At 37.8% G+C, this 18,570-nt stretch overlaps 1 protein-coding gene across 4 annotated transcripts in view; it reads right to left on the bottom strand.

The window, feature by feature from the left end:
- BDP1 (BDP1 general transcription factor IIIB subunit) overlaps positions 1-18,570 on the bottom strand; it is a 94,629-nt gene that overhangs the window by 12,825 nt on the left and 63,234 nt on the right. For 3 of the 4 annotated variants that reach the window (XM_082620471.1, XM_082620470.1, XM_082620469.1), the window contains 7 exons: positions 13,115-13,265; positions 12,726-12,906; positions 10,529-10,583; positions 9,964-10,141; positions 9,007-9,211; positions 4,022-4,061; positions 2,288-2,552 (listed from right to left, as the gene is read on the bottom strand). In XM_082620471.1, the coding sequence (XP_082476597.1) occupies positions 2,288-2,552; positions 4,022-4,061; positions 9,007-9,211; positions 9,964-10,141; positions 10,529-10,583; positions 12,726-12,906; positions 13,115-13,265 (1,075 nt within the window). Of the gene's footprint in view, positions 1-2,287; positions 2,553-4,021; positions 4,062-9,006; positions 9,212-9,963; positions 10,142-10,528; positions 10,584-12,725; positions 12,907-13,114; positions 13,266-18,570 lie in introns of those variants that run through there. The other variant, XM_082620472.1, reaches the window with a different exon arrangement.

The raw sequence follows: 18,570 nt of genomic DNA on the forward strand, positions 1-18,570 counted from the left end.
AAGTATGAGATTAATTCATTCCCTAACACCATACACAAAAATAAGCTCAAAATGGATTAAAGACCTAAATGTAAGGCCAGAAACTATCAAACTCTTAGAGGAAAACATAGGCAGAACACTCCATGACATAAATCACAGCAAGATCCTTTTTGACCCACCTCCTAGAGAAATGGAAATAAAAACAAAGATAAACAAATGGGACCTAATGAAACTTAAAAGCTTTTGCACAGCAAAGGAAACCATAAACAAGACCAAAAGACAACCCTCAGAATGGGAGAAAATATTTGCAAATGAAGCAACTGACAAAGGATTAATCTCCAAAATTTATAAACAGCTCATGCAGCTCAATAGCAAAAAAACAAACAACCCAATCCAAAAATGGGCAGAAGACTTAAATAGGCATTTCTCCAAAGAAGATATACAGACTGCCAACAAACACATGAAAGAATGCTCAACATCATTAATCATTAGAGAAATGCAAATCAAAACTACAATGAGATATCATCTTACACCAGTCAGAATGGCCATCATCAAGAAATCTAGAAACAATAAATGCTGGAGAGGGTGTGGAGAAAAGGGAACACTCTTGCACTGCTGGTGGGAATGTGAATTGGTACAGCCACTATGGAGAACAGTATGGAGGTTCCTTAAAAAACTAAAAATAGAACTACCATATGACCCAGCAATCCCACTACTAGGCATATACCCTGAGAAAACCATAATTCAAAAAGAGTCATGTACCAAAATGTTCATAGCAGCTCTATTCACAATAGCCCAGAGATGGAAACAACCTAAGTGTCCATCATCGGATGAATGGATAAAGAAGATGTGGCACATATATACAATGGAATATTACTCAGCCATAAAAAGAAACGAAACTGAGCTATTTGTAATGAGGTGGATAGACCTAGAGTCTGTCATACAGAGTGAAGTAAGTCAGAAAGAGAAAGACAAATACCGTATGCTAACACATATATATGGAATTTAAAAAAAGATGTCATGAAGAACCTAGGGGTAAAACGGGAATAAAGACACAGACCTACTTGAGAATGGACTTGAGGATATGGGGAGGGGGAAGGGTAAGCTGTGACAAAGCGAGAGAGTGGCATGGACATATATATAGTACCAAACGTAAGGTAGATAGATAGTGGGAAGCAGCCACAGAGCACAGGGAGATCAGCTCGGTGCTTTGTGACCGCTTGGAGGGGTGGGATGGGGAGGGGGCGAGGGAGGGAGATGCATGAGGGAAGGGATGTGGGAACAGATGTATATGTATGACTGATTCACTTTGTTATAAAGCAGAAACTAATATAAATAAATAAATAAATTTTAAAAAAAAGATGTGATTACATACCTGTTGAATAGCTGAGTAGTTGCAACAGAGATATATGGCCCACAAAGCCTAAAATATACACTACATGGTCTTTTACCCTAAAAATTTGCTGACCCTTGTTCTACAATACTGCTTCTCAACTGTTTTAACCCAAACCCCCATGATGCTACCCTCGTTCTATTTTCAGCACATCTCTACGCCAAAAAAGGTGTAGTTTATATAACAAAAACACAGGTTCGTTAAATATACCTTTTCAAGTTATACATGTCCTTTCCCCCACTTTCCTTTAGTGGAGACTAGTACATGTCCTCCCTCTCTAACTCACCAACTCCACGTTAATGATTTGAATGCTGCCAACAAGCCAATAGTTATCCATAACCCAGAAGACTCACTTCTAGAGTATGAGGAAATAATGTGGGAGAGGCTGGCTTTGGGCTTAAATTCCACACTTAGTGTTATAGGAAGAAAGCCAGGGTGTACCTCTTTGGTATGCCACAAGAGAGAAAAACGCACACAGTATTTGGGACTTCGATAAAACAACCTCCAGAGCTACTTCTGATGTTAGCCCTATGTCTCAGACCATCTACATCTGCACTGGCAGCTACTGTATGGTAGAATAAATAATTATTAAAATAATAACCATGAACAATCTGGAAAAGAAAGTGTGCAATACTAACTTCTAAAGATTTTCTATCTAAAATCAAAGTTTCAGCACTTGAAGTTAAGCTCTAGTCATATGCAGTGTCCTCCGAAAGTGTCTGACCTTACTGTATTTCCTTTGGTGACACTCCTTCACTTTACATTTCTGACAGAGGGGTGTGATTACAAAACACCATCCTTAGTACTGGATTCAGTCGTTATACATGTTACACCTATTCCATATAGGTTATATTTATCCACTGAGAGAGAAAAATGGAGAGAGAGAAACATTTATTAAAGATTTTCTCATGATACCTGGATAGTGGGGTTTTTGAAGATGATGTGATGCTATCCATTTGTTCAGACTTAGAAGCAGCACAAGTTCTTTTTTCCTTCTCAGACACCCCTATATCATCCTGAGGTAACTGAGATGTATTCTTTTCTTGTGTATCTGTTATTTTATCAAGAGGTTTAGATCTGATACTCTGAAAAGTTGGTTCAAGTTGCTCTTTCTGAGGTTCTGGAATTGTATGTGTGTTTCCTGAGGTAGGGAAGATGCCTTGTCCCTTGTAAGACTCTCCTTCAAAAAAGAAAATAAATGGTAAGCACACATATTGAAATTAGTACATCCAATTAAATTGCAATATTTGAAGAAGAAAACCCATGATATTCTATCATGAACCTACCCTAATAAGAGTAAGCTAAACTAAAAATGAGTGGACTATTAGGAATATTATAATGGGTAAAAGCTATGGTAACAGCTTCTACCTTCAGATGTAAAATGGTCGTATCAATATATTTTGACTTAGAAAAGCTTTCTCCATAAATATTTCTTGAACTTGAAAATGAAAAAGTGATCACTTTCTAATTAAGGGTAAAGCTAAGGTCAGAATGGCCATCATCACAAAATCTACAGTCAATAAATGCTGGAGAGGGTGTGGAGAAAAGGGAACCCTCCTACACTGTTGGTGGGAATATAAATTGGCACAGCCACTATGGAGAACAGTATGGAGGTTCCTTAAAAAAAAACTAAAAATAAAGGTACCATATGATCCAGCAATACCACTCCTGGGCACATAACTGGAGAAAACAATAATTCGAAAAGATACATGTACCCCAATGTTCACTGCAGCACTATTTACAGTAGCCGTGACAAGGAAGCAACCTAAATGTCCATCAACGGAGGAATGGATAAAGAAGATGTGGTACATCTATACAATGGAATATTACTCAGCCATAAGAAAGAACGAAAAATGCCATTTGCAGCAACATGGATGGACCTAGAGATTGTCATACTGAGTGAAGTTAAGTCAGACAGAGAAAGACAAATATCACATGATATCGCTTAAATGTGGAATCTAAAAAAATGGTACAAATGAACCTATTTACAAAACAGAAATAGAGTCACAGATATAGAAAACAAACTTATGGTTACCAAGTGGGGAAGGGCGGGGGGTAGGGAGAGGGATAAATTGGGAGATCGGGATTGACATATACACACTACTATATATAAAACAGATAACTAATAAGAACCTACTGCATAGCACAGGGAGCTCTACTCAATACTCTGTAATGACCTATATGGGAATAAAATCTTAAAAAGAGTGGAGTTATACATATACATATGTATCAGTTATACATATATATAACTGATTCACTTTGCCATACAGCAGAAACTAACACAACATTGTAAATCAACTATACTCCAATAAAAATTAATTAAAAACAAAAAAGGATAAAGCTAAGGACCTATAAAAACTCCTTAATACCCAGCTTTCTAATTACTTAAATGTAGTTGTTGAGCTTTTACAGGAAATCATGGAGCCATATGATTTTCTATTAAATACAGGATGAAAGTAGCTTTTCATGGCCACCAAAAGTGCCAAATCTAAGATCTCAGAAGGGAAGAAAAACTTCTAATAATAAAGGCGTGATTCTTAGAGAAAAATGAGCAAGACTCTGCTTCAATCCCAAATTTAAACAAGATATATCAAAAATAATCAGGGGTACTTAGCAAAATGCAATCACATTAAAATTTATTTTACTCACCTGTTTTCTCCAAAACATTTATTAATTCCTTTGAACACACCTGTTTTAAGAAAATTAACAAAAAAAATTAGAAATCTATTTGTCAAATAAAATTAATTTTATTTCCTTCCTTCTTTCTTAATTTTATTTCCTTCTTTCTTTCTTAAGAAAACCTGTATTTCCCAGAAAGCTAGGGTCAGACATGTTTTGTGGGAATTCTACCAAACATTTATAAAAAAGACACTGCAACTATTATTTAAATTATTCCACAGCATAGCAGAAGAGGGAAAGCTTCCAAATGCCTTTTATAAATCAAGCATAATATTGATACCAACTAACCAGTCTCAAATCAGTGCAAAACTATCAAATGAAATATGACAAGCATAATTTAGCAGCACATCAAAAGACTAAAACATCACGATCAAACAGAGTTTGTTTGGGAATTCCCTGGCAGTCCAGTGGTTAGGACTCCACGCTTTCACTGTTGAGGGCGTGGGTTCAATCCCTGGTCAGGGAACTAAGATCCCACAAGCTTGGAGGCACAGCCAAAAAAAAAAAAGTTTGTTTCAGGAATACAAAGATGATTTAATATTATAAAACATATTAATAAAAATTAACAGATCTGAGGAGAAAAATAATATCATCTCTCTATTTTCAGGAAAAGTGTCCAATAATATCATTCTTAAAAAAACACATAAAATCGGACAGGCATTTTCTTAACAGCATAAAATACAACTATTGCAATCCGAAAGGCAGCATCCCACTTCATAAACACTGGAAGTATTCCCATCAAAGTCAGAAATAAGAAAAAGTTGTCCACTATCAGGACTATTTTCTGATTTTTTTAAAGTTATACTAGCCAATATAATTAGAAAAGAAAGAAATTAAAGGTGTAAAAAGTAGAAGAATTAAAATTATATTGGCAGATGATATGACTGTTTACTAAGAAAACTCAAGAGAACCAACTGAAAAATTACTATACACAATGAGGGTAATTCAGTAAAGCTCTCCAGATTAAAAAGAACTCAATGATAATAGCAACAAAAAAGATAAAATTCTTAGATATAATCCAACAAGAAATGTACCAGATTTATATGAAGAAGAACTTAAAATACCCCTGAGAGACAGACACAAAAGAAGTCTTAAACAATTGGAAAGACACACTGTGTTTCTGGACAGGAAGATTCAACATCACATTTATGATGTCAATTTTCTCTATGTTCATCTGTCAACTTAGTATGATCCTAACACAAGTATCAATAGGTTTTTTTTTTAAGCTCTGAATAAGCTAAATCTGAAATTAATATAAACTTTAAAACATATAAGCAGACTTCCCTGGTGGCACAGTGGTTAAGGATCCGCCTGCCAATGCAGGGGACACAGGTTCGAGTCCTGGTCCAGGAAGATCCCGCATGCTGCTGAGCAACTAAGCCCATGCGCCACAACTACTGAGCCTGCGCTCTAGAGCCTGTGAGCCACAGTTACTGAAGCCTGTGCGCCTAGAGCCCGTGCTCCGCAACAAGAGAAGCCACCGCAATGAGAAGCCCGTGCACTGCAATGAAGAGTAGCCCCCACTCGATGCAACTAGAGAAAGTCCACATGCAGCAACAAAGACCTAACACAGCCAAGAAAAAAGAAAAAACATAAGCGACTAGGAAAAACTTGGAAAAAGAAGAAAATTGTATTGGGGGTTGGGGAGAGGGACAGACTATTCCTTTTTTTAAAAAAAATTATTTATTTTTGGCTCCATTGGGTCTTCATTGCTGCGTGTGGGCTTTCTCTAGTTGTGGAGAGTGGGGGCTACTCTTGTTGCGGAGCATGGGCTCTAGGCACGAGGGCTTCAGTAGTTGTGGCTCGTGGGCTCTAGAACGCAGGCTCAGTAGTTGTGGCGCACAGGCTTAGTTGCTCCACGGCATGTGGGATCTTCCTTGACCAGGACTCGAACCCGTGTCCCCTGCATTGGAAGGCAGATTCTTAACCACTGCGCCACCAGGGAAGCCCCTAGACTATCCCTTTTTAAGATAGTAAAGCACTTAAAAGCTACAATAATTAAAACAGTGTGATACTGGCCCCAGAACAAATAGGTAAATCAATGAAGAAGAAAGGAAAGTTCAGGAATATGTCCAAATATGTATGGGAATTTAATATCTGACAAAAGTGGAATTTCATTTTATTTTTAAAAAAATACACCTTTGGGCTTCCCTGGTGGCGCAGTGGTTGAGAGTCCGCCTGCCGATGCAGGGGACACGGGTTCGTGCCCCGATCCCGGAAGATCCCACATGCCGCGGAGCGGCTGGGCCCGCGAGCCATGGCCGCGGAGCCTGTGTGTCCGGAGCCTGTGCTCCGCAACGGGAGAGGCCACAGCAGTGAGAGGCCCGCGTACAGCTAAAAAAAAAAAAAAAAAAAAAAAAAAAAAATACACCTTTATTTTATTTTTTGGCCACACCGTGCAGCATGCAGGATCTTAGTTCCCTGATGCTCAGAGCCTTAACCACTGGACCGCCAGGGAAGTCCCCAAAAGTAGAATTTTAAATTAGCGGACAAAAGGTGAATTATTCAAAAAATGGTTCTGGGACAAATGGATAGGCATCTGGGGAAAATTAAGTTGGTTCCACTGTTCTTAAAACCAAAATAAATTCTATACAAATCAATAATATTAATTAAAAGAATTTATATTAAATTCAAGGTAGACCTTCAATGTATAACATACTCCATAAGCTATACATAAAAAGACTAATAGGGACTTCCCTGGTGGCGCAGTGGTTAAGAATCCGCCTCCCAATGCAGGGGACACGGGTTCAAGCCCTGGTCCAGGAAGATCCCACATGCCGCGGAGCAACTAAGCCCGTGTGCCACAACTACTGAGCCAGTGTTCTAGAGCCCGCGAGCCACAACTACTGAGCCCACGTGCCACAACTGCTGAAGTCTGTGTGCCTAGAGCCCATGCTCTGCGGCAGGAGAGGCCACAGCAGTGAGAGGCCCATGCACCACAAGGAGGAGTAGCCCCCCACTCACTGCAACTAGAAAAAGCCCGCGTGCAGCAATGAAGACCCAATGCAGCCAAAAATAAATAAGTAAAAAAAAAAAAAAAAAAAAAAAAAGACTAATAAAAAAGAAATTTTTTTTTTTGGCCATGCTGCACAGCTTGCGAGATCTTAGTTCCCCTATCAGGGATCGAACCCAGGTCCCAGCAGTGAGAGCACCCAAGTCCTAACCACTGGAATGCCAGGGAATTCCCCAAAAGACTGATATATCTGATTACAGAAAAATAAAAAGTATTTGCATGTCTATCTGAGTGCAGTGTATATACATTCTAGAATTTAAAATTATAACTTCGGCTATTTATAAGCAATTTTTTATCGTTAAAATGCTGAAAACAGTTTAGAAAATAAAAGCCACAAGCAGGTCCAAGAGACACTATACATACTTTTCTTATATATTTAGTCACACCAATGTATATCTATCATTTTTTAAATGGCCTATTTTAAACTGGTGACCTAGTTTTGCATATAGTGATGTACTCTGATCTTTTTTCCATGTCATTAAATATACTTTTAAAATAAAATGAAACAATGTCTGCATGGAATGCTGACAAAATGTTGAAATAGGATGACTGATACATAGGGATACATTATACTAGCCAGTCTACCTTTTTAAATGTTTGAAAACTTTCACGTTAAAAAGTTTAGCAAAAAAGTCTGTATGAGAAAATCACAAAAAGTAGAGTTAAAAGACAACAATCTGAGAAAAAAAAATTTGCAACTCATATCACAGACATACAAAACAGAGAGTTCCTCCAAATCTACAAGACAAAGATCAACAAACCCAATTGAAAAATGAGTAAAGAGTATAGAGTCACGTCAAAGGAAAGGAAATACAACTGGTTCTTAAGCATGTGAAAAGATGTTCAACCTTACTCATAATAAGAGAAATTAAAAACTATTCCAGGATACCATTTTTTAACCTATCAGATATCGCAGAATACACCGCCTCTGTTGTCTACTATCATCTAAGGACTGTCCCTTCAACTGTCCCTTTGAGAATATAGATTCTAATTTTTCCATAGTGTTGTTCTATAGTGTAGTAACTTATGATGATTACCAGAAACAAAAACAAGAGGGTGCTTAAGAAATATACAACACAGTGGCTGGTAACTGAATCTGCACTGTATTGTCAGGCGTCCCTGAGGTAGTGATGATTGAGCTAAAGAAGTCTGTGTTTTGCAAGGGAATGTTTCATAAATGAAGAGACAGCAAAAGAAAAGCCTGGGACATGAGGAGTATGGTGCATTTGAGAAACTGAAAGATGGTCAATATGGCTAGCAAGGCAGAGACCAGCACAAGATGAGATTAGACACAGAAAACAGCCAAACAAAAACAGTGCCTTAGAGGTTCTGGTTTTATTCCTAAGAGCAACGGGAAGCTTTAAGCATTATGATAATGGTAGTGATGATATCACTATTACCATTTTACACAGTAGGGAACTCATTCAGAGAAGTGAAGAATCTTGCCTAAGATCCCACAGCTGTTAAGTGGTACAGCCAAGATCCACATCTGTATGATGCTTTCAGCTTAATTTTTAGCCAATGACACTGTGCTGGGAATGGGTTTTCTGATTAATATCCATCAATTTTCACCTAGAACTGGTTGAAAGTAAAAATCCAAAACTGGTTTTATCTGGATTATTTATGGTAAAAAGTATAGAGCTAACTTTTTTTTTTTGCGGTACGCGGGCCTCTCACTGTTGCGGCCTCTCCTGTTGTGGAGCACAGGCTCCAGATGCGCAGGCTCAGCGGCCATGGCTCACAGGCCCAGCCACTCCGCAGCATGTGGGATCTTCCCAGACCGGGGCACGAACCCATGTCCCCTGCATTGGCAGGCAGACTCTCAACCACTGCGCCACCAGGGAAGTCCCTAGAGCTATCTTTATATAAAGAGTCTAAAGGAAAAAGAAAAATAGATCTGTTGCAATATGGCCATCTTACTTGCTTAATGATTCCATCTTACCTCAGAGGTATATTTTTGACAATCATCTCTTAAAGTGAGTGAACTTTTTTTGGCAGGAGGAACATGGTCACTTTCATCAAGCCTACAATGAAATCTCTTCCTAGATACAAGATCCAAATTAGCAGGAGGCTCTTCGGAATCATCTCTTCCAGAATTAGATAAACACATGTCATCCTGACCAGCTGAAGTTACTGGAAAACTGATACTGCATAGAAAATACACACACATTAAATTAGTTATTTTATGAGGTTAAAGCCTGAGCTATTCCAATGAAAACTGCCAAAAAACTTCAAAGTAACTAATATATACATGGCCATGGCCACAAAAATGTTAGTTTTGAGCTCCATTCATACTTAAAAGCTCACAACTTAAGTTCCATAATATTGAATTAAATCTGAGGCATAAATATAATGTTTTCTTTGTCAGTAAAGTTAAATTTTATTCTAAAATGTCTCTTCCTAATATAAAAGGCTTCAAATTCTAATGTTACTTGATAGACAATTAAGCATCTTAACCAATGACTATTAAAATACAACTTAAGAATTCTACAGCAAAGAATTAAAATGAATATCAAAAATATTTTAAAACGTAACCTTTGTACTATTTTTGCAACTTTCTGTGAATGTATATTTATTTCAGAATTTAAAAAATATATAAATGTACACAGAGTAACCTTTAACAGATGCTATTTTATGATTCAGATTGCTAAATTTTTTTAGCTTTCAAAATACTTAAAATACCAACAAAGTTTCATACAAAAGTATTATATTATACATTTAAATGGCATCTTTATCAGATATAAAATCAGTAATTTCTTCTCTAATTTACCACATAATTACTAAATAAGATCTCCATGACAATTACAAATAATGTTGGTGAATGGCTTGTTCAATCAATACTATTCAATTCATAAAGCACCCCTTCCCCATAGCAAAAACAGTTTAGTTGATTCATTACCTCATGTCCCCCCTTTCTTCTGTATTCACTGATTTGACCAATATGGGGGCTGGCAGTAAAGGGTTTGGCATTAACTGCATAGTGGTATCAGCAAATTCTTCTACTCCATTGGTTGGGATTTCCACCAGAGTTAAAATGAATGCTTGTTCATCCTCATCTTCTTGATGTACATTAGCAACTAGATTCATTATCAAAGTTTAAAAGTTAGTAATGAAAAGCTGAACCATGAAATGACAGAAAATCATTAATTTATTTCACTTCTAAAAAGTCTCATGACAACTTATCCCGAAGAATAAAAAACTAAATTATACCCCTCAAGAAACAAATAAATAAAAATTTCGTAAAGGATAAAGATGATTCACTATGGAGAAGATTTATAATTCCTTTTTTTTTAAGATTTATAATTCTGAATAACAAAACTTATATACAAAATACTTCAAGTTTTTTTTTTTTAAATTTAAGGCCATCATAGACCAACAAAAACTGCTTTGTTTTTCCATAGTCAAATGGGCAGTAAAAAACATACTATTAGGTTCTAAGACTCTACTGAAGCAGATTATCATACCTGTTAGGTCTTGAGGATTGTTTATATTCTCTTGTTGGACTTCAGGAATACTACACTGCCATAAAAAAATTAAAATGAAAGAGTGAGGTTGACCAAATCTCAGTTTTAAAAGTTTTCCTGACAATGTGATACTGTGATCAGTTATTGTTTCAAAACTCAACAACTTATCTAACCTATATAGAGAAATTTTCAAGTGTTTTGAAACTTTTAGTTGTACCAATAAATTTCTGATTCATTTAAATAAACACATATATATACACAAGGGAATTATGACTAAATTGTTAAATATGTATAGGCTATGAAATGATTTTTGAAGTAACAGAAAAGGGAGATCCGAACACTTCAACCTTCTCTCTATCCCCATCACAGCAGCCACTGTACCATTAGTAGGTGACATGTATATGGAAGCAAACTGGTCTCCTTGCCCCCAGCATGGCTCCCTCCAATCTGTTTTCCACAAAACTGTAAACATTGTTTTCTCTAAAATGCAATTCCAATTGTAATTCTCTACTGCTTAGGATCTTAAAACTTTCATTTTGCAACCAACAATGTCAGTAATTGACTCAGGCAAGAATCATCAATGCATACTAAATTACTTACTAAGTGGAAAAGAGGCAATTATAATGGAGAAAACTGGTAGGTACCATTCTACCCAAGTGATCAGTCACCAACATCAATAATGGGACAAACCAACATTATGTGTCCCCTGATATGATGCAAAAGAAGAGCAAAACATCACCTATGTAGTACTCTTGCAAAAAAACATTTAACCTGAATCTAATAATGAGGAAGCAGTAAAAGAAATCCAGATTACAGACTAACTTGGACTTCTAAAATGTCAAGTACACAAAAGAGGAAAAAGGGCAAGAGGACTACTCTAGATTAAAAAAGTAAGAAGAAATGACAGCTAAATGCACTGTAAGAGGTTTGACTGCAACTGTATATTACACATTATTATTAAATCAATGTTAGGTAGTATGGTAATATTGAGTGTGGTAATAGTATTGTCATTTTTCTGTAAGAGAACGTTCTTGGTCTTAGATACAAGCTGGAGTATTTGTGGGTGAAGACTCATGTCTACAACTTACTTTCAGATGGTTTAGTTGTTTTAAAGTACCTACCAAGATGGAGAGCAACACAGAGAGAAAATAATGTTTAGAGCTAGGTATGCATGCAAATGAGGCAAAATGTTAACAGATTTCTATGTAAGATTCTTGCAACTTTTCTCTAAATTTGAAATTATTTCAAAATAAAAAGTAAAAATTAAAAAGTTGGGTGGTAGGGGAAAATCCCATAACTTTGGATGTAACCCAAACTCCTTAGCAAGCCATAAAAATTCATTTTATGATCTGTCCCCAGGCTACCTAACTTCATCTCTAAGCACTTTCTTCATTTATAGTCCACTCATAGTTACTTTTACAGTCCCTGAGCATGTCATACTGTTTCACACTTGTTCTTTGTACATGTTCCTCTCCCTGTAACTGGCTAATTCATACTTGTTCTTCCAGATCAAGGATTTGCTCAGTGCTGGATGCACATTAGAATAACCTGGGGAACTTTAAAAAAAAAAAAAAAGCTAATGCCTGGGCTCCACCCACTGCCCCCACCAGATTAGTTTCGCTGGATTGGGTTGAGGGCCACTCCAACTGAGTCCCACAGAACTCTCTTTCATAACACCTAGCAGACTGAGTTTAACCATTCATTTACTCATCTGTTCCTCGCAAGGTTGTATTCCAAGTATCTCACACAGTATTGCACACACAACATCTCAATAAACACTTGCTCTGAGAATGAACTTCTCAGATCCAGGGGCTAAGAAGCAAGAGTTCTCTCTGTACAAAACACTTCCTCTTTCAAAGCTTTTACAACAAAGCTAGGTATTGGTTATTTTATCTCTATGTTCCAGAGACTAAAAACATATTCAATACATTCTTGCAAAGGCAAAATTATAGGGAAAGAAAAAGATCAGTGGTTGTCAGGGGTGGGGGGGTGGAGAGAAGGAGTAACTAAAAAGGACCCTGGAAAAGTTGGGGAGTGATGGAATTGTTCATGTATTGGTTATATGATTATATAGGTTTATGAAAATCTGTAGAACTGAACACTAAAAGGGTAAAGTTTATTGTGTGTAAATTAGAACTTAACGTTTTAAATAAGGAATAAACAGCTGGCCACCCCGTCATATTTTACATTCTTTTACCTCTGGCACATGGAGTATAAGCACACTGTCTCCGTTAGAGTCCTTTCCCAGGGGCTCTTCAACAGAACTCTCACCAAGACCCATACCCAAACCAAGTGTGTGGGGCCTTGACTCAGATGAAACAACAGGAACAACTGAAGACAGCTGAACCTCTGCAGACCTCCCTTCTTCATCTTCATCTCTGAAAGACAGATTAGTATGTATCTGAAATCAAGGAGACAACCACAGAACTATGTTTAGAACTAGGTATGTCAAAGTTCATCTAATTTAATGGTTTTCAAACTTTTAAGATAGATTTAATGCAACAGAACAAATTCTTACAGCTACCGCTTATGCCTATAGTTGACACAGAATATAAATGAAATCCCAGAATATCTTTCCTCTTTTACCTTCCAGTTAGGTGTGCTTCTTGTGAAATACCAGTTTCTTCAATACCGTGTACAGATGCCAATTTGATCTGCTCCTTACTCTCTGCTGTTGTAATTGATTCAAGGTTTTTATCTTCTAATTCTCTCTCTTTCGCAGCATTTTTCTCAGTTTCTTAAATAAAAAATACATTTAAAATATAGCCCAAAATAGTAAAGTCAAAATCTCCATATTAGAAACATATTCTGTTTTCAAAGATCACTACATAGTGGCTCTTCCAAACTTCTCTTAATCCAAAAAGCAAGCTTATTCACATGGCAAAAAGGTGGTGTGGGTCACTTACACTTTTTAACATAAATGAGATAGTTAATGAGTCTGCACTGCATATATTTCACTCCTGGCAGCCACAGCTATTGTATCTCTACTTTACTATAATAGCAGTATAATCAGAAACCCACATACAGAAGAGGTTTAGAGGTGGGTACACAGGAGGCCTGGCTGGTTCCACCTTGGGGGAAGTGTTGGGGAGGGAGCTGTTCTGTAATGAATAATGTCAAAAAGCAGAAGAAAATGACGTCTGTATAAAAGAGGTAACTGGGGCCTGCACACTGAGAGACCTTCTGGGTACCACTCAAGCCAAAGTAATGAATTAACTAATTGAACCACAGGAATTGTTGGCTAAAAGAAAATCCCAGAGATCAAGAAACTGAAAACAGGGAAAAGATGATGCTAACTATCCAGATCTTCTACATGTGGGGTTGAATATAATCTAGGCAGCCTACCACTTACACTGCTTTTCCTGCTCCCACTAGTACCCTAAGGGATTGGGACCTTGGCAGGGAGGGGACATGGAAAATATAGTTAGGCTATTGAAAAAATGATATAAGAGCACTATGTAATCATACGGAAAGATTTTTTTCAATATATTAATCTTTAAAAACAGCACTAACATATAAAGAACTCAATAATAAAAAGACAAATAACTCAATTCTAAAATGAGCATAGGGACTTCCCTCGCAGTTCAGTGGTTAAGACTCTGCCTTCCAATATAGGGAGTGCAGGTTTGATACATGGTCGGGGAGCTAAGATCCCACATGCCTCACAGCCAAAAAAAAAAAAAACCAAAACAGAAGCAATACTGTAACAAATTCAGTAAAGACTTTTTTTTTTTTTTGCGGTACACGGGCCTCTCACTATTGTGGCCTCTCCCGTTGTGGAGCACAGGTTCCGGACGCACAGGCTCAGCGGCCATGGCTCACGGGCCTAGCCGCTCCGCAGCATGTGGGATCTTCCCGGACCGGGGCACGAACCCACGTCCCCTGCATCGGCAGGCAGACTCTCAACCACTGCGCCACCAGGGAAGCCCTCAATAAAGACTTTAAGAATGATCCACATCAAAAAACAAAAAATCTTAAATAATAAAATAAAATAAAATGAGCATAGATCTTGAGAGACATTTCTCTAATGAAGATATGCAAATAAGCACATAAAAAGATAGTCAACATCATTAGTGAACAGGGAAATGCAAATCAAAACCACAATGAGGGGCCTCCCTGGTGGCGCAGTGGTTGAGAGTCCGCCTGCCGATGCAGGGGATACGGGTTCGTGCCCCGGTCTGGGAGGATCCCATATGCCGCGGAGCGGCTGGGCCCGTGAGCCATGGCCGCTGGGCCTGCGCATCCGGAGCCTGTGCTCCGCAACGGGGGAGGCCACAACAGTGAGAGGCCCGCATACCGCAAAAAAAAAAAAAAAAAAAAAAAAAAACCACAATGAGACACCGCAGAAATACAAAGGATCATAAGACACTACTACAAACAACTATATGCCAATAAAATGGACAACTTGGAAGAAATGGACAAATTCTTAGAAAGGTACAACCTTCCAAGACTGAACCAGGAAGAAAAAGAAAATATAAACAGACCAATCACAAGTAATGAAATTGAAACTTCAATTAAAAATCTTCCAACAAACAAGAGTCCAGGACCACATGGCTTCACAGGCAAATTCTATCAAACATCTGGAGAAGAGCTAACACCCATCCTTCTCAAACTCTTCCAAAAAACTACAGAGGAAGGAACACTCCCAAGCTCATTCTATGAAGCCACCATCACCCTGATACCAAAACCAGACAAAGATATCACAAAAAAAAAAAGAAAATTACAGTCCAATATCACTGATGAACATAGATGCAAAAATCCTCAACAAAATACTAGCAAACAGAATCCAACAACACATTAAAAGGATCATACACCATGATCAAGTGGGATTTATCCCAGGGATGCAAGGATTCTTCAGTATTCACAAATCAATCAATGTGATACACCATATTAACAAATTAAAGAATAAAAACCATATGATCATCTCATGAGATGCAGAAAAAGCTTTTGACAAAATTCAACACCCATTTATGATAAAAACTCTCCAGAAAGTGGGCATAGAGGGAACCTACCTCAACATAATAAAGGCTGTATATGACAAACCCACAGCAAACATCATTCTCAATGGTGAAAAACTGAAAGCATTTCCTCTAAGATCAGGAACAAGACAAGGATGTCCACTCTCACCATGATTATTCAACATAATTTTGGAAGTCCTAGCCATGGCAATCAGAGAAGAAAAAGAAAGAGAAGAAATCCAAATTGGAAAAGAAGTAAAACAGTCACTGTTTGCAGATGACATGATACTATACATAGAGAATCCTAAAGATGCCACCAGAACTACTACTAGAGCTAATCAATGAATGTGGTAAAGCTGCAGGACACAAAATTAATGCACAGAAGTCTCTTGTATTCTTATACACTAATGATGAAAGATCTGAAAGAGAAATTAAGGAAACACTCCCATTTACCACTGCAACAAAAAGAATAAAATACCTAGGAATAAACCTACCTAAGGAGACAAAAGACCTGTATGCAGAAAACTATAAGACACTGATGAAAGAAATCAAAAATGACACAAACAGAGAGATATACCATGTTCTTGGATTGGAAGAATAAATATTGTCAAAATAACTATACTACCCAAAGCAATCTACAGATTCAATGCAATCCCTAGCAAATTACCAATGGCATTTTTCAGAGAATTAGAACAAAACATTTTACAATTTATATGGAAACACAAAAGACCCCGAATAGCCAAAGCAATCTTGAAAAACAAAAATGGAGCTGGAAGAACCAGGCTCCCTCACTTCCAACTATACTACAAAGCTACAATACTCAAGACAGTATGGTACTGGCACAAAAACAGAAATATAGATCAGTGGTACCGGATAGAAAGCCCAGAGATGAACCAACACACCTATGTTTACCTAATCTATGACAAAGTAGGCGAGACTATACAATGGGGAAAAGACAGTCTCTTCAATAAGTGGTGCTGGGAAAACTGGACAGCTACATATAAAAGAATGAAATTAGAATACTCCCTAACACGATACACAAACGTAAACTCAAAATGGATTAAAGTCCTAAATGTAAAACCAGACACTATAAAACTCTTAGAGGAAAACATAGGAAGAACACTCTTTGATATAAATCACAGCAAGATCTTTTTTACTCACCTCCTAGAATAATGACTATAAAAACAAAAATAAACAAATGGGACCTAATTAAACTTAGCTTTTGCACAGCAAAGGAAACCATAAACGAAACAGAAAGACAACCCTCTGAAAGGGAGAAAATATTTGCAAACAAAGCAACTGACAAGGGAATAATCTCCAAAATATACTAACAGCTCATGAAGCTCAGTATCAAAAAAAAACAAACAACCCAATCAAAAACTGGGAAGAAGACCTAAATAGGCATTTCTCCAAAGAAGACATACAGATGGCCAAGAGGCACATAAAAAGATGCTCAACATCACTAATTATTAGAGAAGTGCAGATCAAGACTACAATGGGGTATCACCTCACACCGGTCAGAATGGCCATTATCAAAAAATCTACAAACAGTAAATGCTGGAGAGGGTGTGGAGAAAAGGGAACTCTCTTGCTCTGTTGGTCGGAATGTAAATTGATACAGCCACGATGGAGAACAGTATGGAGGTTCCCTAAAAAACTAAATATAGAACTACAGAACAACCCAACAATCCCACTACTGGACATATACCCTGAGAAAATCATAATTCACAAAGACACATGTACCCCAATGTTCATTGCAGCACTATTTACAATAGCCAGGACATGGAAGCAACATAAACGTCCATGAACAGATGCATGGATAAAGAAGATGTGGTACATATATACAATGGAATATTACTCAGCCATAAAAAGGAACAAAATTGGGTCATTTGTAGAGACGTGGGTGGACCTAGAATCTGTCATACAGAGTGAAGTAAGTCAGAAAGAGAAAAATATTGTATATTTTAATGCATATATGTGGAATCTAGAAAAATGGTACAGACGAACCTATTTGCAGGGCAGGAATAGAGACACAGACGTAGAGAACAGACGGACGTGTGGACATGGGCGGGGGAGCAAGGGTGGGTAGAATGAATTGGGAGATTGGGACTGACATATATACACTACCATGTGTAAAACAGATAGCTAGTGGGAACCTGCTGTATAGTGCAGGGAGCTCAGCTCGGTGTTCTGGTGACCTAGATGGGTGGGATGGTGGGGGGAGGGAGGTCCAAGAGGGAGGGGATATATGTATACATATAGCTGATTCACTTCGTTGTACAGCAAAAACACAACATTGTAAAGCAATTATACCCCAATTAAAACACACATACACACACAATGAGATAGCACTTCACACCCACTAGGATAGCTATACTCAAAGAGACAAATAATAACAAGTGTCTGGGAGGATGCAGAGAAACTGAAACCCTCACCAAATGTTGGTGAAAATATAAAATGGTGTAGCCACTTTTGTAACAGTTTGGCAGTTCCTCAAAAGCTTAAACACAGGGCCTCCCTGGTGGCGCAAGTGGTTGAGAGTCCGCCTGCCGATGCAGGGGATACGGGTTCGTGCCCCGGTCTGGGAGGATCCCATATGCCGCGGAGCGGCTGGGCCCGTGAGCCATGGCCGCTGGGCCTGCGCGTCCGGAGCCTGTGCTCCGCAACGGGGGAGGCCACAACAGTGAGAGGCCCGCATACCGCAAAAAGAAAAAAAAAAAAAAAAAAAGCTTAAACACAGAATTACCACATGACCCAACAATTCTACTTGTTGGTATAAACCCAAGAGAAATAAAAATATATGTCCATACAAAAACTTATAAATGACTGTTCTTAGCAGCATTATTTATAATATGCAAAAGTTGGATATACTAACCATTGAATTGTATACTTTTTTTTTTGGCCACTCAGCACAGTTTATGGGATCTTAGTTCCCTGACCAGGGATCGAACCCGTGCCCCTGCAGTGGAAGCACAGAGTCCTAACCACCAGACCACCAGGGAAATCCTGACTTGTACACTTTAAATGGGTGAATTCTATGGTATGTGAATTATCTCAATAAAAATGTTATTTTTAAGAAGTGCT

Source organism: Mesoplodon mirus, assembly GCF_964341445.2.
Source record: "Mesoplodon mirus genome assembly, chromosome: 5".
Lineage (NCBI taxonomy): Eukaryota > Metazoa > Chordata > Mammalia > Artiodactyla > Ziphiidae > Mesoplodon > Mesoplodon mirus.